This window comes from Nothobranchius furzeri, chromosome 11 (assembly GCF_043380555.1).
Source record: "Nothobranchius furzeri strain GRZ-AD chromosome 11, NfurGRZ-RIMD1, whole genome shotgun sequence".
Lineage (NCBI taxonomy): Eukaryota > Metazoa > Chordata > Actinopteri > Cyprinodontiformes > Nothobranchiidae > Nothobranchius > Nothobranchius furzeri.
This window is the reverse complement of record NC_091751.1, coordinates 50,706,517-50,732,504: the sequence shown is the minus strand read 5'-3', so window position 1 is coordinate 50,732,504 and position 25,988 is coordinate 50,706,517. Positions and strand designations below refer to the sequence as shown.

Genomic DNA, 25,988 nt, shown 5'->3' with positions numbered 1-25,988 from the left:
ATGGAGTCACCTGTCTTGACTTGTGATGAGGAAGGCTGTTAGATGCTTGGCTAGTAGAAGCTAACAGTTAGCATTAGCAATTTCACCACACAGCAGAACTCCTCCGTGCTTGTGCAATTTGTGAAGATAAAACATCAACATTGCAAGTCAGCGGTAGAGTCATGTTGCTGTTATCCAATCAGAGACGATATTTCCAAATATCAGGAAATGAGACTCCAAATCCTGCTTATACAGGCACACTCCAGAGTACGACTTACAAGGCATTCATTCCTACTAGAGACTATTGCAAATGTATTGATTAAACAAATGTTCAACACCTTTATAAATAATTCCACATTAAGGTTTTTATGTGTGTGCTATGTAGAACTATGTAGAAAAAACCTAAAAGATGAGGAAGTTTTGACAGAATTGTTAACATTCACATGGACATTTTTTTAACAAACAGATTCTGCCATCAAAACCACTAATTTAATGTTCATATCTTCTTTAGGGGCCCAGGATTTGGACTCCATACGGTTGTCAACCTACAGAACAGCCTGCAAACTTCGATTTGTGCAGAAGAAATGCAACTGTGTGTCTAATTCAGTTCACGTTTGATCACACTCATAACTGCATCCAATCAAGACGCTCATGCCGTGTTTTCTATGTTTCCAGTGCACTTGGTTGACATTTGGAACGTCATCGAGGCTTTCCGCGAGAACGGCCTTAACACCATGCACCTCAGCGCTGAGCTTGCTGTGGCTCGTCTGGAAGTGGTTCTGTCCACGATCTTACACCAGCTGAACAAGCGCATGCCCACCACCCATCAGATCAGCGTGGAGCAGTCCATCAGCCTGCTGCTCAACTTCCTGCTGGCGGCCTACGACCCGTGAGTAACGAGTCACATGACGAGTCAGAGGGCTGCTGGTGAACTTTCACATAGGAGGTTTGAGCAAATGATGCGTGAAATGTGGATGCAAAGTGTTAACCAAGACGTTTGTGTCAGTAAAAGCACAACACGTGGGTGTACACTGTCGTTTGTGTGTAAGTGTGAAAGCAAGAGTGAAATATTCCTCAAGCTGTTATTCATTTTTATGCAAATGTGCATGTTTAGTGATGCCTGCCTTTCACAAAAATGGCTAAACTATAACCAGACTATAATTTAAAACATAATTTAATAAAAGTTTTTGTTTGTCTTGTTTTTCAGGGAGGGTCACGGCAAGATTTCTGTTTTTGTCATGAAGATGGCGCTTGCAACCATCTGCGGAGGGAAAATTCTGGATAAACTAAGATGTAAGGGAACTAATTTTACTTTAATTGTGAAATAATATGTTATTACATAGCAATAAACTGGCATACCTAATTATAAACCTAAAATATACTGATTAGTCTGTTGTTTCTGTTCATTTCAGCATCTGTTTAATGTGTTTTAAGAAAAGCAGCAGTGTTTTTTTAGTCCCCTCATGCTCAGCAGAAGTCATTGTTACTGTATTAAGTGGCAGGTTAGAGTTTATTAAATAATGTTCCATATCTGGGGGAGTTGCAGCTTGTAACAGAAAAATATGAAGGGCTAGCGTGTTGGTACAACTGATCATTATAACTGCTTTGCTTTGATTTGTTTACACAAACAAGTGGGATAATTGTGTTGTATGATTCTGTAATTAGCCAACTGTTGTGGGAACTGACAATTAGTTCAATTAACGTGTGCCCCCCTCCCCCTCCCCTACACACACACACACACACACTTATCCCTCCTTATTGTTTCCAGATATCTTTTCACAAATATCAGATCCTGCTGGAATAATGGTTCCCTCACAGTTTGACCAGTTTCTGAGGGAGGTGCTGAAATTACCCATGGCGGTGTTCGAGGGGCCTTCCTTTGGCTACACTGAGCAAGCTGCACGATCCTGCTTTGCACAGCAGGTGAGGGTTCATTAATCGCAGCTTATCACTTCAGTGATTGTCGTGGCGATGACATTGTAGATGAGTCTTGCTCTTGTTTGCTCTGAACATCAACAGAAAAAGGTCTCGCTCAACACATTCCTGGACACGTTGATGTCAGACCCGTCCCCTCAGTGCTTGGTGTGGTTACCGCTCATGCATCGCCTCGCTAACGTGGAGAACGGTGAGAGGCGCCAACATAGAAATGTTTGCAAAGAAAGCGTGTGTGGGGCAGGGGAGATGCAAGAGTTGAGCTTTGCATCACAGTTGCACAACTGGTCAAGCAGACGAAAATGCTGTGGAGACATTAGGCGCTGAGTGTATGTGTGCAAGTGTATTTGTGATGCTGCCATCACTGTGCACAATCCTCTGTTTGAGCAGAAGAAGAATAGTGCACACACATTGTGCTCATGCTGCAGTGTTATGCGTGTAACTGTCAACAAAACATAATCAATATCTCCCCACATCTGTCCTTGTCACACGGCGGCCGTAACAATCCTCAAATTAATGAAAATGAATCTTGTCCTCCCTGCAGTGTACAAACTATCTGTTATCATCACATGTGTGTGTGTGTGTGTGTGTGTGTGTGTGTGTGTGTGTGTGTGTGTGTGTGTGTGTGTGTGTGTGTGTGTGTGTGTGTGTGTGTGTGTCTGTGTGTGTGTGTCTGTGTGTGTGTGTGTGTGTGTGTCTGTGTGTGTGTGTGTGTGCACAACTGTACCCCCCTGCAGTGTTTCACCCGGTCGAGTGCTCCTACTGCCACACTGAGAGTATGATGGGCTTCCGCTACCGCTGCCAGCAATGTCACAATTACCAGCTCTGTCAGGACTGCTTCTGGAGGGGGCATGCCAGCGGTTCCCATAGCAACCAGCACCAAATGAAGGAGTATACGTCATGGGTAAGGAAAGGAAATAGGAAGAGGGGGAGTTATATGGAGGCGTGTCTGCATGACATCAGTCACTGAGGCTATTTTTAATCTGCATGTAAGAATGCTGCTGTGTGTGTGTGTGTGTGGGGGGGGGGGGGTCATTGTATTGATGTCCTTTTGTTTTGACAACCATTTGGCCTCTGTGCTTCTCCTAGAAATCTCCCGCGAAGAAGTTATCTCATGTCCTCAGCAAGTCACTGAGCTGTGCATCCAGCAGAGAGCCCCTTCACCCTATGTTTCCAGAAACGCCAGAGAAACCTCTCAACCTCGCTCATATTGTGTAAATACTTCTTGTTCCTACCTCCCCACTGCTAACTCACAGCCTGAAATGATTCCGGTCAATCACTCAGGTCAGCTGATCAATAGGTTTAATTACAGCCTTGGGAATTATCTGATTTGCAACTGTGCACCACCCGTTTTTAGCTAGGTTTTTTAGCTGTTTTGTGTTACGCAATGAAAAAATGCAATTAAGGCCTTCACAATCTAAATTCCTAAATTTCTTAAATTCTTTGCTTTTTGAGATCTGAAGGCTCTGGTTGCCATTTTGCAACCTTTCCATAATTTCTTTAGGTTTTTTTTTTAATACCAACTCTGACGCTTCTAATGGCTCATTTGGTTCAACCTAAAAAGTATGCCCGTTTCTTCCTGCTAACGGTTATTTTGCTCATTCTAAATCATCTCTGAAACAAAGCTGACAGGATTTTATTTCAGTGTCAGTTTTTTTAATAACAACTGGAAGACATATCACCTTATTGTTTTAGGGCTGCTGTGCCTCAATTATCAATGCTTTTAGTAGTCACCTCGCAGTTTGATGCAGGGAGATCATAATCAATTCTTTCAAGGGCTAAACTTGAATATAGGACCCTATCAACAGCTATTCAAAGCAAAAACAAAAATTTATCTTGAGCTGGATACTTTGAAACAGCTTATAAATGTCATTAGGTCAGATAAAACTTATTTAGACTCAGATCAGATGCAACTCGCTCAGGTTGTTTTTACTTGAAGGTGTTTTGTGGTTTAGCTGAAGGAAGATCTTGAGCTTTCCTTGTTCCAAAATAGATGGATGCACCTGCATGACTCACCCCCCCCCCCCCCCCCCACCCCCACACCCCCACGCGCACACACACACACACACACACACACACACACACAGCTCAGTGAATGTAAGCTAAGCTGGAAACACATGGCAGATGGAGAGAAGCCATGCACTTCAATTTTGTGGCATTGCAGGAGGCTGTTTGCTGCTGTTTCCAGGTGTAAAATTCATGCATTTTTAATGTTAGCATTGTTGAAAGTTGTCTTTGACTGATATAAATCTATATACCAGTATATGCAGGATCCCACTTCATAAAAAGAAAAAGAAAAACTAATTTATTTTAGGTTACTATGACATCTCACAACTCCTATCATGCAGACTTAAACTTTAAAGATTATCCGTGCAAAACAACAATACTTCAATTTAGGTTAGACCAGTTTTGCCAAGCAAACAAAAATATATCTCAAAAACTAAACATTGGGTCTGTCATATTTTGATATTTTGAGTGAGAGGAGAATTAGCTGGAGTTTGATGTACAATATGTGCATGGTAAAGAGTAAAAACTGACAGGTTATTTCCGATATCACATTTTATTGCTAATATCGGCCAATAATATCGATATTATCATCCCTAATTAGAGCGACAATGGCCCAATCCAGATACTTGCACTGCCACACTTGCACCCTTCAGTTGCACTATCCAGGCTAGCGGTGCAAGTGCGTAGGGTGGAGCTATTCAGTTCCGGGCTTGGAGGGCCAGTATCCAGCACACTTTGGTCTTAACTCTGCTTCAACACACCTGATTTTAATCAGCAGGTGAATAAAAGGCTTCTGCTGAGCCTGATGAACTGCTACACAGGTGATTCAACCACTGAATCTAGTGTGTTGGACTAGACAAACCACTGAAACGTGCTGTAAGCTGGCCCTCGAGGCCCAGAATGAAACAGCCCTGGCGTTGGTTGTCCCGATTCTCAAGTGCGGAAGTTGATCACTCCTTTTTTCACCCTTGATCCACACTTCACCCAAATCTGCATCGATGCAAAGTTGGGCAAAGTGTATTACATCACTGGTGGAGAAAAGGCTCAAGTGCCTTTTCTGAAAATATGTCATTTCAAATGAAAGTAGTTCATTTTAGAATGAATGATTGATGTTTAAAGGAGACATAACATGAAAAACCCACTTTTTTATCCGTTAACACAGTGTGTTTCACATTGTAAGTGTCTAAGTGAGCAAAAAGGCTTATATTATTCACTGGAGTTGCTATTTAGATATTTAATAATTAAGTTTTGGGCATATTTGTCCACCCGTTTAGTTTTTCAAATTATCTATTAAATCAGTAATTTATTTCGTCAGGATAACTACCAAATATGGTAATGGCCCTCGGCTAAACACAGAGCCAATCCGCCATTTTTTCATCTCGCTAAGATTTTTTGTAGTCCTATTGGAAAAATGCAGAATGTCTGGTTATTTTAGCCACACACAGCTCAAAACTGTTCCTCGTTTTAAGGAATGGTGGTGTGGCAGTATTTAAACCCAGGAGCTGATGACACTACTGCTAAAAAAAACAAAAGAAAAAGTAGTGTGTGTGTGTGTGTGTGTGTGTGCGCGCGCGCGCGTGGTTCGTTCGTGTCTCCTGGCTAGTAAGTACCGAGGGCTTCATCTATCTAAAAGGAGTCATTTCCATCTGAATGTGACAGCACCGGGACACAGCAGCAGAGCGGTAAGCTTCATATAACTCTAAAATGTCGACAAACTTTACTTTAGGTTTACGGGCATTAGCAGCACTAAAGCGTTAGCATCCGGCTTGCTATCGCTAGCACAGTATGCTAGTAAAGTTAGCACCCAGATTAATGTGGATTTGGCTGATTTTCGTGGAATAAAACATGATTTCTGATCAACGCCTTCTTTTACACCAGATGTACATCCACTGATTGTAGCAGCAGAGAGCCTGTGTGTTATTTTACGTGAGTGTGATGTAATCTTAGCATCCAGTAAATAAAGTCCCATATCAGCTAAAATGCAGCGTGACAAAGTCATTAAAGTGCGTCAACACAGTGGATTTAATAGTTTTAAAGAACAATCTCTGAGTGAAGTGAGGTTAGTTTTTTGTCTCACTGCAGATATAAAAACGAACTCTGCATCAGTCAGACGCAGCAAAGCTCACCGTCTGTATGAGCGTGAGCATCGGAAAGCTGATCAAATCAGCTGTAAAATAATTAAAACAACAGTAAAAATGTTCCTTTGCTTTTTAGAGTCCACATCCAGAAGGCTGGAGCCGTGTTTCACTGACAGGCTGTCAGACTAAAGCCCTGATGAGCTCAGCTGGGACAAACTGGTCTGATGTTTAGGTAAGTGAAGATCTGCTTCTCCAAGTCCTTGAGATTCTAGTAAAAATAATTTAGCCAGCTTGCTAATGTTACTTTTCTTCTCCTCTAAGGAACACAGAACGCTCAGATGTTGGAGCTCACGTCACCTACTGAGGAAGGAGAACCACCAGTAAAGAGACGGTCTGGACCAGACCAAAGTGAGTGATGACACACCTCAGCCACCCTCATCATTAAGAACACCTCACCCCCTGAATCCCTCCGTCTGATGACAGCAGAGTGATTTATTTGATGTTTTACTTGTTTAGTCTGTTTAGAAATTATTGAATTACATTATTTTCTGTAATCGACCATCTGATCTGGATGTGTGCAGAATAACTTTCCCCAAATTCAGCAGCAGCTGGCCTACAAAAACAGCTGCAGCATGTAGTAAGTCTGTCTGCACTGCTCTCTAATGAGCTTCCTTTCATAAGGAATCATTTGTATAATTTTAGTGTCACTATTTTATTACATTTGTAAGAATATGAAGTCACTGCAGCAACACAAACGTGACTATAAACATGAAAGCTAAAGAAACAACTTTCCTAAAGCTGCTTGTAAACAAAATATGTCATTAAAGTTATCGTCTATCATTGCAGAATATGGCGATGACATCATGGAACTGGTCTTTGGAAAAGTTTTCCCTGAACCAACTCCGTTTCTAGATGAGGTAGAGAAGATCTGCATCTCACCAACTCTCTGGTCTCAGTATTCAGACAACGGAGGTCTCCCACTGTTATCCAGGACCAGTTTGAAGCCCACATACTGCCCCTCCCTCATCATCAGGAATCATCAATCCGTATCCTGAGGACAACAGAAGACGGCAGGAGGACAGGAACTCTGAGACCTAGATACCACAGCACCGGGACACAAAGCACCTGTGTGCACAATGCCTGTACTAAAGCCTGTTTATTATATTGTTCTACGTATTTGCTGTGAGGTTAATACTTAGAAAATTTGTATTTTAATGTAAACAATAAAAAAAATTACTGATTGTATGTTTTCTTTTAGATGTAATGGTCCAAACTCCGCCTTGTAGACATTTATTGCATCCTGTAGGTAAATACACAGAACAGGCTCAGATCCAGGATGACCCAGCATGCACTTCTTCCATTCTGGCTGTTAGGGATTGTATCAATAACTCAATGCCTACTGATGTTTCCACCTAACGGTATTTATTTAGAATGCAGGTAAGATTTAACTATATTTGTTAGCAAAGCAGACTGATCTTGGGAATTTCACTGCAGCACTGATGTCCACCTCTCTGTACACATTAGAGAGAATTACCACTTTACAGCTAAACACATTTAATAAAGATATAGGCTACGCATTGCAGACAATAAAAACAAAGTTCTAAGCATTAGAATTATAATGATCACATTAAAGAACATTTGGAGGAATGTTCTTTATTTTTGACTAGAATCTCAAATCTTTAAATTAAAATGTAACTGCTTTTTATCCATTTTCAGCCATTAAGACACCCAATATTAAATAAGACTACTTATAAAATTATTTATAATTATATGTATATATATATAGATAGAGATCTTAATAAAATATATTTTAATGGTGTTTTAATGAGCTGTATCATTTTTTAAAACATTTTTTATAGAAATAAATAAGCAAGCAGCATTCCTTGTGTGTGTGCGCGTGCGCGAGCCTGCTCGCTTGTCTCGTCGGCCGTGACGGATGTGTGTGTGTGTGTGTGCGCGCACGTGCCTGCTCACTTGTCCCTCCGTCGGCCGTGACGGGTGTGTGTGAGTGACTACAGACAAATGCATGAGAGAGTTAGCAGCCTTGGAACAGCTTGATGAACTACTCTCCCCACATGTTTTAAAAATGCTAATATGCTATGCTAAATCTGCTATGCTAAATAATGATTTCTCTATAGAACTACAAAGTCCGGCTGGGGGAGGAGAGTACAGGTCTGCACTATGGAGGGGGGCGGAGTTTACAGCTCCTCCTCCAGTTTAAAGAGACAGTACCCAAAAACGGCTCGTTCTCAAGACTCTCCTCAGAACAGGGGTAGATGAGGGTCTGTAGAGCAACAATAATGAGGAAATCAGACCAAAGAACTGCAGTTCCACTGTTTTTAGACCCCCAACTGAAGGATTTAGATGTAAAAAGGAATAACTTAAAAGCATGTTATGTCTCCTTTAAGACAAAGCAGCAATGAATGTAAATTTGCTTCATATAAATGTTTGGTTGTTTGTTTGAAAGTTGTTAATGAAGGTTTTGTTTAAAAGCAGCACAGCGACCAGCGTCCCGGCATGCATTGCAGTCGTTGATGCAATGCTCCCTGTCCCAATTCCGCAACTATTTGCACACTTGTGTACCACGCATTTGAAGTCTTACTGCGCACTTCCTCCATGTGCACTTTGCTGGCGACTGCAGTGGGACTTGGCCAATGTGCAGTTTTCACCATTAATCTGTGGAAATACCCATCAAAATGTTCTTGAAAATGGATTAAATGATGCACAGTTGTTGAAATACTATATTGGCTGCTTTATAACCATAAAAATCAGGTCTAAAATACATCGGCATGGGTCTCGCAATGCTGTATTAAACGTGATGTTTCCTTCTACGTAAGCCCGTGAGGGCAAAACACATTTACTGATTTGTAACAAGTGGTTACAAAACGTTTGCTATTCATAAATGTTGTTTTACGCATTTAACTCTTCGCTCGTTGCCAGTGATGAAAGGGAGTCTGATGTGCTCGTCATTGAGGTTGAACGATCTGACGAAGTATTTGTTCAAAAATTGCACACAATGTTCATCCGTCGGTAAGGTCTTACTGGAACACAAAAATACTGCTTGCTTGCAATGATTTAGGTGTGTACTTCCTCCTATCGCCAGGGAAAATACACACTGTCACTTTAATGTTATAAATGTTTGTGCTGTTTGCTTTCAACATAAATGTCTTGAAATTGCAATTTGGACAGATTATAATAAAGTATTCCTTTCTTTGTTTTTCCTCTCCTCTTAGAGACACATGGTGAGTTTGTTTTAATTGCACCTTGCTGTGGGTTTGAATCCTCTTTTATTCGTACACACGACCACGTTTTGCCAAATCATCTACTGACCATCGCTTCTGAGGACTCGCGTCTTTGCCGTGTTTATTTTCTCACTCATCAGTTCAATTTTTTATGTTTTCATGCTTGACAAAATTTTAGTTACCATTTATTAACACATGTGTCATTTACATATGTTCAAGATAAATCCATATGACTGAAAAATAATAAATATAAATAAATCTGAGTTTTAGCAGATATATAACGTTTGTTTCCCCTACAGGCCACCAAGACCAGTGAATCTTGCCAATGACTACTCCTTCTCCCACACCATGCCTACATCAGGGAACCCGTACTCCACCAAAAAGTGAGTGCAGCCCTGCTAACAAAGGATGTCCTGGATTTTACAACAGATCTTTTCAGCATGTCTGGCTCCCTCAAGGCCCCGTGACCCTTGCTATCTTTTCTTCCTTTATTTGCCAAAGTGTGTGTGCTGGTGTGTGTGCGAACCTTTGTGTGTATCATTTCCAACGGGGTCCTAGAGCTGAATATAAAGGACTTGCCTTACAGCCAGAATAATGATGCTGGGCAGAAAACAGCCCTGGCCTGGGCTATTCCACACCTGTTGAGAGGAAGAGGGTAAGTGACACAGGTGTGTGCATGAGAAGGTATTCCTGCTGCAAATGCACGTGTGAAATAACGTAGTTAGTAATTATACGGTGCTGACTAGAGGGCTGTTTATTCTCATTAAACTATTTACAAACCTGTTTTTTTATATTGCACTCAGGGGGCTGTTTTGTGAAGATAATTTGCCATCAGTTTTGAGGTGTGAGTTTTTTTTTTTTTTCTTACAGAAATTAAAATAGGTGCCAGCAGTTAGATTGCCCACCAGGCTTACTGTTGACAATGTTTTGTTCAGATGGAATCAAACTAATTGGCTTTATTCAGATGCAGAGGGTTTAATTTGCTTTTCTGGTTGCTATTAATTTGATTTATTTGTCTAATAAAAAGATTTGGAGCTTTTCTTCCCCTGCACCTGAGAAACATGAACAAAACTCGAAGACGATGGGGTTTAATTGGTTGCGTTTTTGCATCACAGCTTCCGTTTTAACAGCTTAAGAAAGCAAATAAAGCAAGAATTTTATGGTCGCTCCGATAACACGTTATGGGTTTATTGCTTCTGTGCAGGTTTTGTTTTTATTTACGGAGGAGATGATTTTGTGAATTCAGGTGAGGCCTAGTTCATTATCCACACCATGTAACCCAGTAACCAAGTTTTTAACACAATTTCTCTTAAAGAGGTCCTTCACTGAGAAACCATTTTTTACGTATTATATTTGAAAATGATCACTCACTCTAGCTTCTGGTAGAAAATAGACAGTAAACTCTAGGATTTGAAAAGCCTGTCCGATCTACGTCACACTGTCACTAAACATTCATGAAGTCGCCCACAACGGGGAATAGAGCCCTGCACGGGCCTAAAATCTGAGCCCGTGTCCGGCCCGGCCCGAGGGGGTGGAGCCCCAGCCCGACCCGGCCCGAAAAGGTTTTCAGGATTCTCTGACCCGACCCGAGCCCGACTTTTTTTTGACCAACTAAATGAAAACAAAGTACGTCAATCCTGACCAATGTGTTAAAAGACGTGCAGGATACGATCAATTTGTTTTCCCTCATTTACCGTCACGGAGATGACGGCGCACTGGCTCTGGTGGTAATCAAGTTAAATTTTACAGTTGTGGTCAGAAGTTTACATACACTTGTAAAAAATATAATATAATGGCTCTACTGAGTGTCCCGTTATTTCTAAAACTCTGATTTTTCTCTGATAGAGTGATTGGAACAGATACTTCTTTGTCACAAAAAACATTCTTGAAGTTTGGTTCTTTAATGTCTTTATTATGGGTTAACAGAGAAAAGTGATCACATTTGCTGGGTCACTGCGTGTGTGCCCCATCCCCCCCACCCCCCCCACCCCCCCCCGCCCCCCAAGGTGCTTCATAACACATTCATTCAAACACACATTCACACGCTGATGGGGATGAGCTACGATTTAGTCGTAGCTGCCCTGGGGTGCACTGACAGAGGCGAGGCCTGCTGAATACTGACGCCACCAGTCCCTCTGACCACCAGCAGGCAAGGTGGGTTAGTGTCTCGCCCAAGAACACAATAGCAGCATTCTCTGGTCAGAGCTGGGATCAAACCTGCAACCTTCCGATTACTGGATGATCTGCTCTACCTCCTGAGCTGCTGCTGTTCCAACTAGAAATATTTGAGACGTATTTGTGAAGATAAAATATCAACTTTACAAAGGAAACATGAGTGAGTGGTAAAGTCATGTTGCTGTTAGCCACTCAAAGACAAGATGTCCAAATTTCAGGAAATTGCTGAAACAGACGCGGCAGAGCTTTTATTCCCCCAAGTAAGATTTACAAGGCACAAATTCCTACTAGAGACCACTAATGTATTAAAAACATGAGTAAAGAACCTCTTTATAGCTGCTGTCTGTTTGTTTTGGACATATTGTTTTGCTGATTTTATCTGATTTTACCGTGGCTGACTGATTATATCTGGAACTATTCCTGACTGGATAGTTTTTATTCTTTTTTCTGTACCTTGTACATTTAAAGAAAATCATGTTGCTTATATGACACCTAAAATGAGATGTAGATACGGGGGAAACATGCATTTAGTTTAACCTTAAAGCGAATTTTATGTTGATACTTTTAGCAGTTATGATGAAAACTAGCACATTAAACTTTAGCAGATCATATTAGGCTGCTGTAATGATAAGTTGTTGAACCCACATGAAAAATACCTGCAAGACGGACAGAAATGTTAGTTAACGGTTTTATTTTAACACATAAATAAAGAACTCCTATGATAGAGTAGCTTATAATGTCTGATGTGGCTTTAGTTGTTCTTTTAGCTCTCACCGGTCTTGTCTCACCCAAATATAATATGGCCTTGTTCCTCTCTAGTCACCCATGAATAGCTAGCTGCTTTTCTCCTCCCCTTCTCTTTTGTTGTGTCCTCCCCCATCCCCCCTCCCTCCCTCTCTCCCTCTCTTCCCTATGGTCCCCTTCTGTCACCTGTGTAACATAATGTTTTATGTTTTGTGCAACCTGCACCGTTCCAGGCTGAAGTACAACCTGGAGGTTGCCGATAGACTTGCTGACGAACATGTTCTCATTGGCATCTATGTGAATCTGCTCCAAAACCGACCCAGCACATGGTTAGTTGGTGTGGCGCTGAGCTCGGGACACAAATGGCAGTGCTGAACCTCCACCTTGTGACCTTTTCTCTCACGTAGAGGATTTCTGAGTGTGCTACAGTCCTAACAATGCATGCTAAGCAATCCGACTGGTGTTTCCTTAAATTCATTTTTATTATAATGCAGGGATGTCCAAACCTTTCAAGACAAGGGCCAAAAAAGTCAAGTTTAAAGTCATTGGGGGCCTCAAGAATGTGATTTTCTTCATTTAAAAAATGCAAACCTTTATTTTATGATCATTTTTTAAATTGTACTCGTCAAAATTGTTCCAAAACAGAATTAGGTAAAAATCTGAACAAAAACATATTAGAAAGTGGTGATCTACAGGAGGATCTTTTGTGACATCAATGTTTGTTTCTTGCATTGCATCATGGGATTGTGTGGCAAGAAATAGTATATTTTACCTTTTAATTTGGTTGTTTTGCATATTTGGAGGAGGATTTAGTGAAGCAAATGGATCATCCTTGTTGTGTGGTTGGTTGTTTAGCCTGTGGGAGGCTTGATAAAACGTTTTATTGGACTTTACTCCGTAAACGACTGCGAAATACAAAAGAGATGATTGTGTGTGGCCCTCTCCAAAGAAAGCCTGGATTCCTGCACCAACGGACAGGTTGTGAGGCTCATTTTGTTCATGGTAACTCTTTGTGACCTCAAGATGTTTGGAAGATTTTGACTTTTCATAAGTGATGGGTCCAGGGCTTTCTGTATAGGAATAAACTTTAATTTTGTCTTCATTACAGATTTTAAGCTTCTCTCTAAACCTCCTTCTGTCTTTGTATGGTAAAGTTTTTATATATTGGTGATTTTGTCCATAAACTCTCATAAAAGTGTAAGTTGCGTATTGAAAGAGGCAACATTGTGTTTGTTACCACCCAGCCACACGCGCATTCGAACAAAGATGACAATAGATGTCAACAAAGATCCTCCTATACCAGCAGCTTCCTGAGGAGACAGATAGGGGCCACACAAAATCGCTCAGAGGGCCTCAAATGGCCCCCTGGCTGCACTTTGGACATGCCTGTTACAAAGTGTCAATAATAACTTGACTTCCATGGAGGTTTAAAGTAAATTTGTTTGACCTTTGTCACATTTATAATAATAAAAGTGGCATAAATTTATGGTCCTTTTCTGCTTTTCACTGTAAAAACGTATGCATTCTGTCCTTTTTGATACATTATTATTATGCAGTGTGCTGCTTGTGTGTTTAATTTTAATAATGTATCGCTATATGAGTGAAAAAGTGAAAGGCAACTGGTCTTTTTCTCACCGCTTTCAAAAAATTAACCCTTGGTTTCTGCACTTTTCCATCTGTCTTGACCTTTTTCTGTAAATCTTGTGCTGCTCTCTTAACAAACTAACCAGACTTCTCATGCACATTAATGGAGCTTAGCAGTATTAATTGTGTTATGTTTTTGCTCTCTTATTTTCCTCTTGACCAGCTTGCTGGAAAGCAGTAACCATCATGATGAGGAGCACAGTCTTATTGCCCGCTACGCTGCTAGACTGGCTGCTGATGCTGTGGTGAGAAATGCATTTCATTGTATTTATATATTAGGGCATCTTTCATCGCTGTCCAGAGCCAAAGAAAGGCTTTAACATATGCTGCGTCTCCACTTTAGAGGGCTTCACTCCTGTCATTTTTAGCAGACTCGTATAGCTCTTTATCTCCGATCAGATCTTGGGAGGATGACTGGTGACTTAACTGCTTTGTTGCCTTCTGCGAGAAGCTAAAGGATGACATCACCGAGAGGTGAAGCCAGTTCACTTGACACCTCCTGCTTGGTTTCACCAACAGGCTCAAGAGCAGAGGGACCCCACAGACCTGCCCTACTCTCTGGACACTAACAAACAGCAGCGGCAGCTCATCGCAGAGCTGGAGAGCAAGAACAGGTCAGGGATGACTGCCTCTGACAGGCTTTTCAGCCTTTTTCTGTTAAAATTCACTTTTACAAGAAAAGCAAACTTCACATAACAGTCATTATAAAAATATCACATTTATTATTGGTTACTGTTTAACTGTAAGAATATAATACTCTTAATGTATATTCTTGTTACTAAGATTACAATATGTAAATGTAATGGGTATAAGGTAAACAAAGTCACAGAATACATTAAATGTGACATATTTAAGGTTACTCAAAGTGTGGCACACTTGTACTTAATTAAGATTTTTAGCTAAAATATAACAAAAAGATAAATTTGAATAAAATTATTTAACTTTAAACAGTCAAATGAAAGTTAGTGATAAACAAAGGGATGGTTAAATAGACTAGTTTATAGGTCAGCATCTACATTTCTACATTTACTATCATAAATTATGTCAATTTGCTTTTTTACGAACTCCGATTTATGGGATTTCACCAAACCGATCATCGGGGATTGAGGCAGCTACAGTTAGAGCCGTGTTACCGTTCGACCAATCAGCATGGGTCTGTGACCCGCCAAATATTAGTATGTCTGCAAAACTGGAACTTGGTCTCTCCTCGTGATTACAGTTGGATCTCTAAAACGAACAATGCTCGATTTATGAAACTCACATAGTTGGCTGGTTGTGCTAAATTAAGGTATATGTGTAGTAAATACGGAAGTCAATGTAGTTGGTGAAATCATTGCATTAAAATGGAAACTGCCATATTTGAACACACGCCCTGAACAAGTAAAAGAAATTGTGTATATTTTTAGGTAAAATCTGTTTTTTATAGAATCTTCAAAATGATGGTAAAACTGATAATAATTATAATATTGAATATATTTAGCAGTTTTAAACTAAGATTTCTATGAAAACATAGGGGACAGTTATTTTGCTAGCCAACCTTGCCATCAGGGATGATGATGAAGATGAGAAAGATGAGTCAGATCCTCAAGTATATAACATTCTAAAATATTATAAAAATTTCAGTTTAGTTATAAACTATTTCAATGAGTGACCAATAAAGGTTTGAAAATCTGTTTTTACATAAATCTGGGTTGATATTTCATGTTTCGGGCCACAAAAAATCAGGTTTAAATAAGTATTTTTTATTAATTCACTGGAATGCATAAATGAAAATGACTTATTTTAACTATTTATTTCTGCAACAACACCAAGTACCATGCAGCTTCATTTTTAATTTTTGTTCCACTTTTTTAATTTTACACCCATAGATATTTGTCAAAAAAAAAACAACATAAAAGTGAAATTCTTATTGTGCACCTGGAGGAGTGAACACTGAAACTCCTTTCTGCAGCTGCTGTTGTTAGTGTGTTTCTGCTGCCCCCATGTGTCTACAACTTCACACATGCAGTTTCCTTTTAGGTTCTGACCTAAAAACCATTACACAAATTTTGCCAAAAAAATACAATATGCAGTTGTGTTTCCTTACATTTGTTCTGATTGCAGAGAGATCCTGCAGGAAATCCAGCGGCTGCGCCTCCAGCACGAGGAGGCTTCCCAACCGCCACCCGACAAGGGTCAGCAGAACCCCACCCTGCTCGCTGAGCTACGACATCTCAGGTAAATTATTTCATTACTCAGATGCGAAAAAAGCGAAAAATTCTGCAGAGGTTCCTCAAGCAGATGCAATCACACATTGAAGGAACAATACTGTGCAGATGTTGCTTTTTGATGCGACATCATGTTCTCATCGTAACGTGTTTCTTCCATTAGGCAACGCAAAGATGAGCTTGAACAAAGAATGTCTACTCTGCAGGAGAGTCGCAGGGAACTCATGGTGCAGCTGGAGCAGCTAATGATGCTTCTCAAGGTGCTACAGATGTGCCTTTCATCTCTGTGTGCAGCGTACTGTGGCCAAATATGGAACATGGTTTAGATTACTTGTGAAAACTAAAGAGTGTACATCCTTTTGGTGAGCATGTTGTTTTAATTAGTTTCAAGGGAAAAAAATCTGTTGTAGTTTGGCTTTTAGATAGCTAGTAAAACAAATACACTATGTTTGTAAATTATTTTGAAGCGAGGAGTAAGTTCAACAGGAGTTTAAATGTGAAATAATTAGCGAAATTCGATTTTATCAGCATAAAAAATTAACGTCAGAAAATATCGGGATCAGTTTTCAGTCTTTTAATGACACAACTTTTACGTACCATATGTAACGTTATGAAGTTCATAACATACACATATTATACATCAAACTCTTCAGCTACTTTTCATCTTTTTCAAAATGTCATTTTATAACAGATCTGAGGTCAATTTATGTAGTTTATTTGGCTCAGCTTATGAAGTATAAATCTGCCTTGTGTAGAAACAACACATTCTCACACCCGAAGCATCGATAAATGATGATGGGTGACCAAGCGTTTGTTTCCGATGCGTTGGGAGCCCCAGCGCATCGAGGCAACGTGCTGTGCCAGAGCGTTGTTTTCCAACTGCCACAGTACAACGGAGATTTCACCGAATTGTGACCTTTACCCTCTTGCTATTTAACCTTCCCCTCACCCCCATCCGAACCTTAACCCTCTTGTGCATGTAGAACGTTGATTCTAGTTGTAACGTCCCTCTCAACACGGTAAACGGGAAGTTTAGAATGAGAAACTGGGTTAAGGTTAGGATGTCAGTGAGGGGATGGTTAAATAGCCAGAGGTTAGAGGTTAAAGGTCAGTGAAATGTGTGTTTTACCACAGGCGTTGGAAACCAATGCTCTGGCCCAGCGCGTTGCCTCCCAGCGCATTTGAAACAAACACTTGGTCACCCATCGTCATTTTTCGATGCTTCGGGTGTGAGAATGTGTTGCAACACCCAAGGCTTAAATGTTTTGTCATGATAGCTGCAATATACAATCATCCATTTATTCTCTTCCGCTTATTCGGGGTCAGGTCGCGGGGCATCAGCCTAACCCCTGTTTCAAACTGCATCAGCGGTGCGAAACAGCAGCAAAACGGTTTACTTGCGAACTTCAAAGTGGTCCTTTCCACTCCGGGAGAGTCTTGACCATGGCACGGCTTCCTTGCTGTGCTCTTCGCTGGACTCGCGAGATCACAAAATCCTTCTAGACTTCCACCATCCTCCTCACTTGACTCGCGAGGTCACAAGATCCCTGGAGGCTTCAAAGATCACAGTGTGTTTATGCGATCTGCCGTTAAACCAAAAAGAAGGAAATCACGTTTGATATTGCTGTTTGATGTCATATATGGTGTTCATCTCCACTGCCAGGATTAAAGCCATGAATATCACACCGCTGCACTTCTGGAACAATACTGGGAGTAAATACCGTAAATCCTCTAATACAGGCCTGGGCCTGTATTTGACTCAAGCTCACCAAGCTCCAGGCCTTTATTGGAGGGAGGGCCAGAATTAGAGGCAGGCCTCAATTTCTATTTGAGCAAAATGAACTAATGGTTCGCTGGAGTTTTTGACAATTAAAATTGCGCCCACATTTTCAAAGTTAAACACATTCCTTTTAATAACGGTAGTTTCTGCTTCAGCACCCCCCCCCCCACACCCCCCCACCCCCACCCCCAGCGCAGCGGCCGCAAACTCACTGATGCACCTGCAGCCTCTCGGAGTTCCTGCTGCTCTAAACATAAAAATAATTATTTCATTTTCTGTTCCTCACTTATGATTACCTTCAGTGGTGTCTGTTTGTTGCAACCACCAGGTACAAAAACTAACTTGTTTTTATTTGACTATTTTTCTGTCCTGTCTGTTTATTATCTTCCTGCATCTCCTCTCAATCCTAAAGACAAACAGCTACCTGGGTTCATATATATTCACCTTATGAGTTACCTTTGAACTGCAGTTCTAAAAGATCTACCAACCGCAAAAACAGCAGAGTGCTTGCCGGCCACATCAGTTTGGTGCGTCACCGAGGACAAAACAGGTCATGTGCCCCGATCCACAGCAGCGAAAGGCATCAGGCAGTAATAAAAGAATAAAAGATAGAAAACATAAAAGGAAATGAGCCGACATGAACGATCGCGTGTTAAATTAGTTTTTGAGGTGGCGACACCTGATTTGATAATGTTACTGTGGCCGTGCTCAGGACGCAGATGTCTGGAGCGCGTCAACAATCAGAGCTTTGCATGCGCAAGCTGGTTAAGGTTAGGATGGGGTGAGGGGAAGGTTAAATTGCAAGAGGGTAAAGGTCACAATTTGGTTAAATGTCCATTTTACGGCGGGTGTCAGTACCGACGCTCTGGCACAGCGCGTTGCCTCCTGACGCGCAGGAGCTTGTCACCTGCTGACAGCAGGCTGCTGTCTTTTCCGTGGACTGCATCTTGCCGGTCATTATCACGTGACAGCGACTAGTCGATGACAGGCATAAAAAGTCACTATAGACCAGTGAAGTCGACTAGTGACTAGTTCATACAACCCTGTTACTGCTCCCCAGAGTGTTCTGCAGCATAATCAGCACGTTCTCTTTGAACTTGATATTAAATTTTTGCCTCCTCTTCATCTCCGCACGGTTAAAGTTACCCTCGCGGTCTATCACTGGCAAATCAAAAGTGAGACGGATGGCACAACCGCCCCCCGTACTTGCTTGTTACCACATTACACCCGGCCACAATAAAAAACCGGCCATTATTCACCTCCGCCGACTCCGACACCAGCCAAAATATGATACCCGGCAGTTAATTAAATACAGGCTAATATTAGAGGATTTATGGTAAGTCATTGAGTCACACAAAAGCTACATATATATGAAATTGCATCGCTATAGTACTTTTATTTAGAAAATTATCAGTTATTTTACATTGAAACCGCGTGTGATTTCCTGTCTAGCCCTCTGTTAGCTGCAGAAATTGACGTGTCCCAGAAGCGGCTCATGTCAAAAATAGAACCAGATCCTATCTTTAGTGGCGCAGCGTGCAGCTTCTGGAACATGCCTGAAAATTGTCGCATCGCGGCTGGTTTGACACCCTCCATAAACTATAATAGATTCTATCGAAGCAGTGATGTTATGCTGCCATTCCGCACCGCTTATGCTTTCAGTGTGGAACTGGGGTAAGCCGAGAGACCCAGACTTCCCTCTCCTCCAGGGAAATTCTAAGGCATTCCCTGGCCAGCGGAGACACATAGTCCCTCCTCCGTGTCCTGGGTCTTACTTTAGGTCTCCTCCCGGTTGGGTGTGCCCAGAAATCCTCACCGAGGGGTGTCCAGAAGGCATCCTAACCAGATGCCCGAGCCACCTCAACTGGCTCCTCTCGATGTGGAGGAGCAGCGGATCTACTCCAAGCCCCTCCTGGGTATTTTCTGTAATATAGAGTAAAAGAAAAAATTCACTACTTACTAATAAATACATCGTACTGTCACTCAGAGATTCAGCTGCTGTTTACACTTACCTGTTACTAACATAAACTGAAGTAGTTTTCATTTTGCATAGAAAATGTTTAAAATGTAATATTGCACAATAAGAGATATGTGATGTTAGTAACCTAACTTGATTTTTTTTTAATGAGAGGAGATCACAGCAAATATCGGTATCTGTTTATATCAGTATCGGAAATTACGAGTCAGACAACTATCAAGCATCCCTAAAAAATGCTCATCTACGTAACTTAAACTTGCATTGCAAATTTTGACACCCTACAATGTTAAATTCCCACCAGCATTTATAAAAAGGTCAATTTTAGTGTGAAAATTGGTATTTATGTCTTTATTCACATAAAAAAGAACATGAGCTTTTTTAGCCCCTAGTAAATAGCTGCCCATACTGGTTTAATCAATCTAATTAAGTCCAAAGGATCAATGTTAATTCATTAAACTTGCATGAGGGAGCCACATGCTGGCTATGATTGAATTTGCTTGAAAGATATGGCCGCTGATTTAAAAGCCGTATAATTTTGTTTTCCAGCTGAAGGAAAGAAAGGAAACGAGTTGTAAGAGTAAAAACAAACCTGGTTTTAAATAAAAACAGTTTGTGTTATAGTTGAAATACCTTTCAAAAAGTAAAACTGACTCATCTGCATGTGTTTTTTTCTTACAGACTCAGGGTCCCGGATCTCCACGCTCTTCTCCGAGCCACACCGTCAACCGACCGATCCCCACGCCGATCCACTCGGACTCTGCTGGCACCACTCCGACCCACACGCCTCAGGACTCGCTGATGGGCGTAGGAGGGGATGTTCAGGAGGCCTTCGCTCAGGGTAACACTCTGACATTTCTATGATCACATTTCAAGGCTGTTTTTGTTTGACTTTTGTTTGTTTGTGTGTGTGTGTGTGTGTGTGTGTGTGTGTGTGTGTGTGTGTGTGTGTGTGTGTGCGTGTGTGTGTGTGTGTGTGTGTGTGTGTGTGTGTGTGTGTGTGTGTGTGTGTGTGTCTGTGTCTGTGTCTGTGTCTGTGTCTGTGTCTGTGTGTCTGTGTGTGTGTGTTTTTTTTTTTGAAGGTCCAAGGAGAAATTTAAGAAATGATCTTCTTATTGCTGCTGACTCCATCACCAACACAATGTCCTCACTAGTTAAAGAGCTCAATTCAGGTAAAAGAAGAGATGGAAAAGTGTTTTATTTTTCTCAACATCAGCTTTTTAAAAATCTTCTTTTGTCTCCAGAAGGGGGCAGCGAGACCGAGAGCCTCTTGGATTCAGACTTTGGACGTTGTGATTTAATGGCTTCAACTTCTTCAGATCATTTCTTCACATATAAACCAAGGTATTCTACAGATATGTACTCTAGAAGGAGATATGTTATTCTGTAAAGTACAAGTTTATATAATATATCACATAATTAGAGCTTGTTGATTTGTTGCATTTGGCTTTATTTTTTATAAATCAGGCCTGTTAGCACTGCAGAGGAAGAAAGCTTTGAGAACAATCTGGAGCGGCAGCTTGAAGACGAGCTCAAGTTGGAAGAGTTAGTGAAGCACAGACAGGAAACTGACGAAACGTGCATGGTAAGTTTTGACTTTAAAGAGATACTTTGCAACTTTTTTATATTTTCAAATCATTTTCTAGAGCCAGTATGAGCTAAAATGACTCTTTACAAGGTTAATGAAAGACCACCCAGCCCCTATCTCCCCAAGTAGCCAGAATATCGCACTTGCAACGTCAGAGTTGCCGGTCCGGTTTGTTGGGACTGGCGTTGAAGTCTGGTTCCAGCATGTTTCCTGCATGTTTTTAATCATGAACACAGCTGTTTTTTTTTATTTAATGATGAACTGCTGCTGTAGAAACTAAGGAAGTCTGGGGAGACATTTCAGCTGTTAGATTAAGGTGTTAAAAAGAGGAACGTACAGCGAGGGGATAAGTTTGCTTTCGGTTCTACAAACAGACACTAGGAGGTGCTAAAAGCAAGCCAAAACTGCCTAATCTCCCTTTAAAGCAGCAGTGTTCAATTCTGGACCTGGAGGGCCAATTTCCAGCAGTCTTAACTCAGGCTAACAGGTTAACAGGCTTCTGCGGTCTGATGAGCTGCTGCACAGGGGGATCAACCACTGAATCAAGTGTGTGGAGCAGAGAAACCACTAAAACGTGCTGTATACAGGCCCTCCAGGCCCAGAATTACATACCCTGTATTTAAAGGACCCGAATTCTGCTTTCTGAACATGGAACATGAATCTGGAATTTTCTGCCTTTCAGGAAATATGCATGATTTTTAGAACTGATAGCCTTACCCTGCATTATGATATAATGTAGGCAATAGGTGACTTGTTTTTTCAAAGCCTGTCACACGTCCCATGAGCACCATGCAATTTGAATTGAGCGTGTTCAGGGACAAGAGGCCCTGCCTCAGCCATAATCATGAGTCATGGAAGTAGGGAGAGAGGCTTCAGGTGCAATGCATATTTCCACCTGTAGATGGTGCCACCTGAAAAAGCTGCTTTCTCATTTCCGCTTTAAATAACTTCTTGCTTTTCTAACCTCTTGTATGTGTGTTTTGTTTTTAATTTAACACAGCTGACGCTGCAACAGTGACTGTGGTAGCTAAGGGATTGGTAAGTTTAGCTGCTGTTAGAAGTTTAACAGAATAAAAGCTGAAATGTCAGTAGCAGTGCAGCCGTTATTCACGAAAATGCATGTATAGTCTTTTCTTTAGCTACTTAAGACACAAATTGTACTGTGTTAAAAAAATTAGAAACATGTTTTTGTGGTATACTGTGCAGAAAGGAAACCATAGTTTCACAGCCCAAGCTCAGAATTTGTTCTGAAGTCTGGATCCTCTGTATTTTTTTATCCAATTTGACCCTTTTATAAAACAAAGAAAGAGCATTCTTTGCTTCCTTTTCAACATGCAAACCTGCTTAAAATATTTGTATATTTAATAAAGATACATCATTATAATTATTGCTGTTGTTGTTATTAATAATAACATCAATAATAATAATAATAATTAAATAATAATTAAATAATAAAATGATAATAATACTAATAATAATATGTTAAAATAATAATAATGATATGTTTTACATATATTTGATGTGCTTTCATGTGGGTAATTTCTACACAGAAAGACAGCAGGTTTTGTTTATTTCTCAGGTAATTTCTGATGATTAAAGGTGTAAAACAAAATTAATATTATCTTTTATTTCTTATAAATGCTAGAAGTTTTTTTTTTGTTAAAATCAGTTCGATTATCATAAAAGTTTCCATGATGCTCTTTAATAGAATTACAAATTCTGAGAAAACATCATGCAGATTAGAACATTCTTAAATATATATGTTTCTGAACCAGAACAAAAACTAATCCAAATTATTTACAAAGTATGTTAACATGTGAAAACTTATTTTTAGGAATATGCAAAATCCTGGTGTTGTACTCATGTGCATTTTGTATTTATATTGACACAGTAACTCCTAATATTTGTAATATTTTTCCCCCCTTAGGTGAGCAATGCAGCAATAGTTGAAGACACTGAAAGAATTACCACTGGACTGACCAAACAGCGCTGACGATATGGAGAATTTAGGTTTAGCTAAATCCAACCATAAAATATGATTATGTAAAGATATAGTTTTTTAACCAAGCACATATTTAAGATAAAACTGTGAGCTGGTGTAAAGAGATTAATTACTGAGCTGTCTATTATACCACAGGTGCCATAAAACACATGATTTGGGAGAAATGTTTCTTAATTTTTAATCTTTTTTTAAATGCGTTGTCTGTCAGCTGTAGTAGGTTCGCTGTAAATGCAGGGTGACCAACTTGTTCCTTTCTCTTGTTTTTGAACAACATGCTTAAATGTTGAGTTTCACCCGATTCATGGTGACACACCTGATTTTACGTGCAGTTATGAAATAATATAATATCCTAAATGTGTTTTTATTTGATCTATTATTCTGGCCAATGTGCATGAACAAAATGAACATTTTTCCACGTTTCTACTGTTGCTTCTAAATAGTGTTCTTTCATTTGGAAAAATAGTACTTCTGTGTGTTTGTTTCATTTCGTAAATTAGGAATAATATTGCACACTGCCTTAGCTGACTGGATGATCTGTCACAGCAGTTCATTTTAGCAGCATGTAGCCTACAACAAAAACACACCTGGAGGTTTTTATTGAAGTTAAGCCCATAAACGCCAGCATCACCTGCACAGTTAGCATTTGCTTACAAATTATATATAATGTTGATAAAAAAAATCACATAAAAATCAATTTATGCTTTTTCTTATTAGCATTCAACACAACCTGCTGTTAAAAGAAAAAAAATTTCTTTACTCTATGTGTAGCACTTCAAACTTGGCACAAGTACATTCAGTTGATCCAGGGGAAATGGTTTACGCTTCATTTCTGATCCTCTTTGACCCCTAAATTTTCAAAATGCCTCCGTGTCCACTTGTGGGAGATTTAGGGTCTTATTCTGGGTATTATTTGAGTTTTAGAAAGATCATGCCTGCATGAGAACAGCTTTATAATGGCTGCTTATCACAACAAACGTCTGAAAAATTGAAAGAAATATCAACAGAACTTTGTCGAGCATCTTCGATATGTCGTTTTAGTCAAAATGTATTATTGTATTGGGGAAAGATTTAGAAAATGATAGTTCTAGCAGGCAGAATCATTAGAAAATGTACATTTAAATGAGAAATGATGGATCACTGCCATAAGTTCAGTTAACATAAATTCTCCCACACAAACCTTTGTTTAATTTGCACACCAACACATACACGTTCTTCATGCTTTATATATGTGTGTGTATACATTTTTGCCCAGTTATTTAAAAAAAAGTGGCAAGCCAATCTTAAACCATAAGTGTATGAAAATTTTCTAGTTTGATTTTTGCCCTATTTTGAGCAAGTTCATAGCAGTGACTTTGCATGGTGGTAATGCATAATAAAGTGTTGACACAATATGACACTTTTTGCCAATGAACTTCTTTCTCCTTCTTTTTCCATTCCAAAATGGCACACTTCAATTGGTTCAGTTCGGCTCTGCACATTTATTATCTGTCATAAACGCACTGCAGACTACCCTCAACCTATTGTCTATAATTCATCACAGTGAGGCACTATCTGAAGTAACATCAATGCAGCCATGCAGCACTGAGTCTCATAGTCATGTGCATACTGAAGAGACTTTTCCTTCTAATTTATGCCGTAATAATAACACCAATTAACATTTTTTTCTTAAGCTTTATTGATTTATTCAAAGGTACCTCTTAATACACACAGTCAAGGGAAACAGCTTAAAAAATCCCAACAGCACAGTCATAATTAAACAGCGTGTGCAAAAGGACTTCATGGTTTTATTATTGTGTTCTATTGTACTTTACAATATTTGTTTATCAGAATATGCTCATTGTGCTGTGTAATTTACAAGATTTGTTCATTTGTTATCAAGTGCATGACTGCTACCTGCTGTCAAAACAGAAGGACTGCAGTTGGCCTTTAAAATTTAAACAGGATTTTTGCAATTATTTGCCTAATAACTGTAGTATAATAAAGATGTAATTCAAATGTAATTACAATAAATTATATGAAGTAAAAAATATATGAAAAAATAAATAAAAGCAAGCTATTTAATCTCTAAAATTGATTTCTGGCTTTTAAAATAAAAAAGTTCTTCTCATATTATCAAAGTGTTAGTCATTTATTTTCAAATATATTTTCTTACAAGATAATTCAGTCATTTACATCATACAATGATGTATTCGTTTGGAAAAGGAGTAGGCAGACCTTACTACATCACTTATTTATTACTAAAGAAAAGTTGCTTTTCACTTTACCAAAGCAAAAACATTCCAAAACAGAGCAAACAAAACACCGTAATTTACAACAGGACTTATATAACCTTCACTAAAAGAAAAGTTTTTTCAGTTCACAATATTCAAAACAAAACACATGCAGAATCTGCAAAACACTGTATTTTCTTCAACTTAAATGACAAATGAAAATGAAATGAAAAATATTTTTTTATTCACAAAAGCAATAATAATAATAATAATAATAGGATTAAACATAACAAACAAAATGCAAGCAGAAAAACACAAATCACAAAAATAGATAAATTAGACCACCCTTATTATCAACTGAAATATATTAAATTTGTAGTAAATTTATTTTAGCTGTTTGATGGTAATTTAATATTTCAGCTAGC

The 25,988-nt window shown here is 39.7% G+C and overlaps 1 protein-coding gene and 1 long non-coding RNA gene across 10 annotated transcripts in view; both read left to right on the top strand.

Moving 5' to 3' along the window:
• The window catches only part of dtna (dystrobrevin, alpha), a 35,797-nt gene extending 12,223 nt beyond the window's left edge, over window positions 1-23,574 (top strand). For 3 of the 9 annotated variants that reach the window (XM_015956749.3, XM_054740980.2, XM_070541662.1), the window contains exons 3-21: window positions 491-571; window positions 655-868; window positions 1,187-1,272; window positions 1,748-1,902; window positions 1,999-2,104; window positions 2,649-2,815; window positions 3,001-3,125; window positions 9,538-9,621; window positions 9,825-9,893; window positions 12,391-12,486; window positions 13,965-14,046; window positions 14,321-14,415; window positions 15,905-16,018; window positions 16,172-16,268; window positions 20,445-20,604; window positions 20,846-20,935; window positions 21,008-21,107; window positions 21,231-21,348; window positions 23,279-23,574. In XM_015956749.3, the coding sequence (XP_015812235.3) occupies window positions 491-571; window positions 655-868; window positions 1,187-1,272; window positions 1,748-1,902; window positions 1,999-2,104; window positions 2,649-2,815; window positions 3,001-3,125; window positions 9,538-9,621; window positions 9,825-9,893; window positions 12,391-12,486; window positions 13,965-14,046; window positions 14,321-14,415; window positions 15,905-16,018; window positions 16,172-16,268; window positions 20,445-20,604; window positions 20,846-20,935; window positions 21,008-21,107; window positions 21,231-21,348; window positions 23,279-23,344 (2,105 nt within the window). In that variant the 3' untranslated portion in view covers window positions 23,345-23,574. Of the gene's footprint in view, window positions 1-490; window positions 572-654; window positions 869-1,186; window positions 1,273-1,747; window positions 1,903-1,998; window positions 2,105-2,648; window positions 2,816-3,000; window positions 3,126-9,229; window positions 9,258-9,537; window positions 9,622-9,739; window positions 9,894-10,442; window positions 10,485-12,390; window positions 12,487-13,964; window positions 14,047-14,320; window positions 14,416-15,904; window positions 16,019-16,171; window positions 16,269-20,444; window positions 20,605-20,845; window positions 20,936-21,007; window positions 21,108-21,230; window positions 21,349-22,351; window positions 22,390-23,278 lie in introns of those variants that run through there. The other 6 variants (XM_054740984.2, XM_054740990.2, XM_054740995.2 and 3 more) reach the window with 6 other exon arrangements.
• Window positions 6,127-6,975, top strand: LOC139061784 (uncharacterized). Its single transcript, XR_011515484.1, has 3 exons — window positions 6,127-6,228; window positions 6,318-6,404; window positions 6,843-6,975. It is a non-coding gene; the product is annotated as an uncharacterized lncRNA (long non-coding RNA).
• Window positions 23,575-25,988: the final 2,414 nt, after the last annotated feature.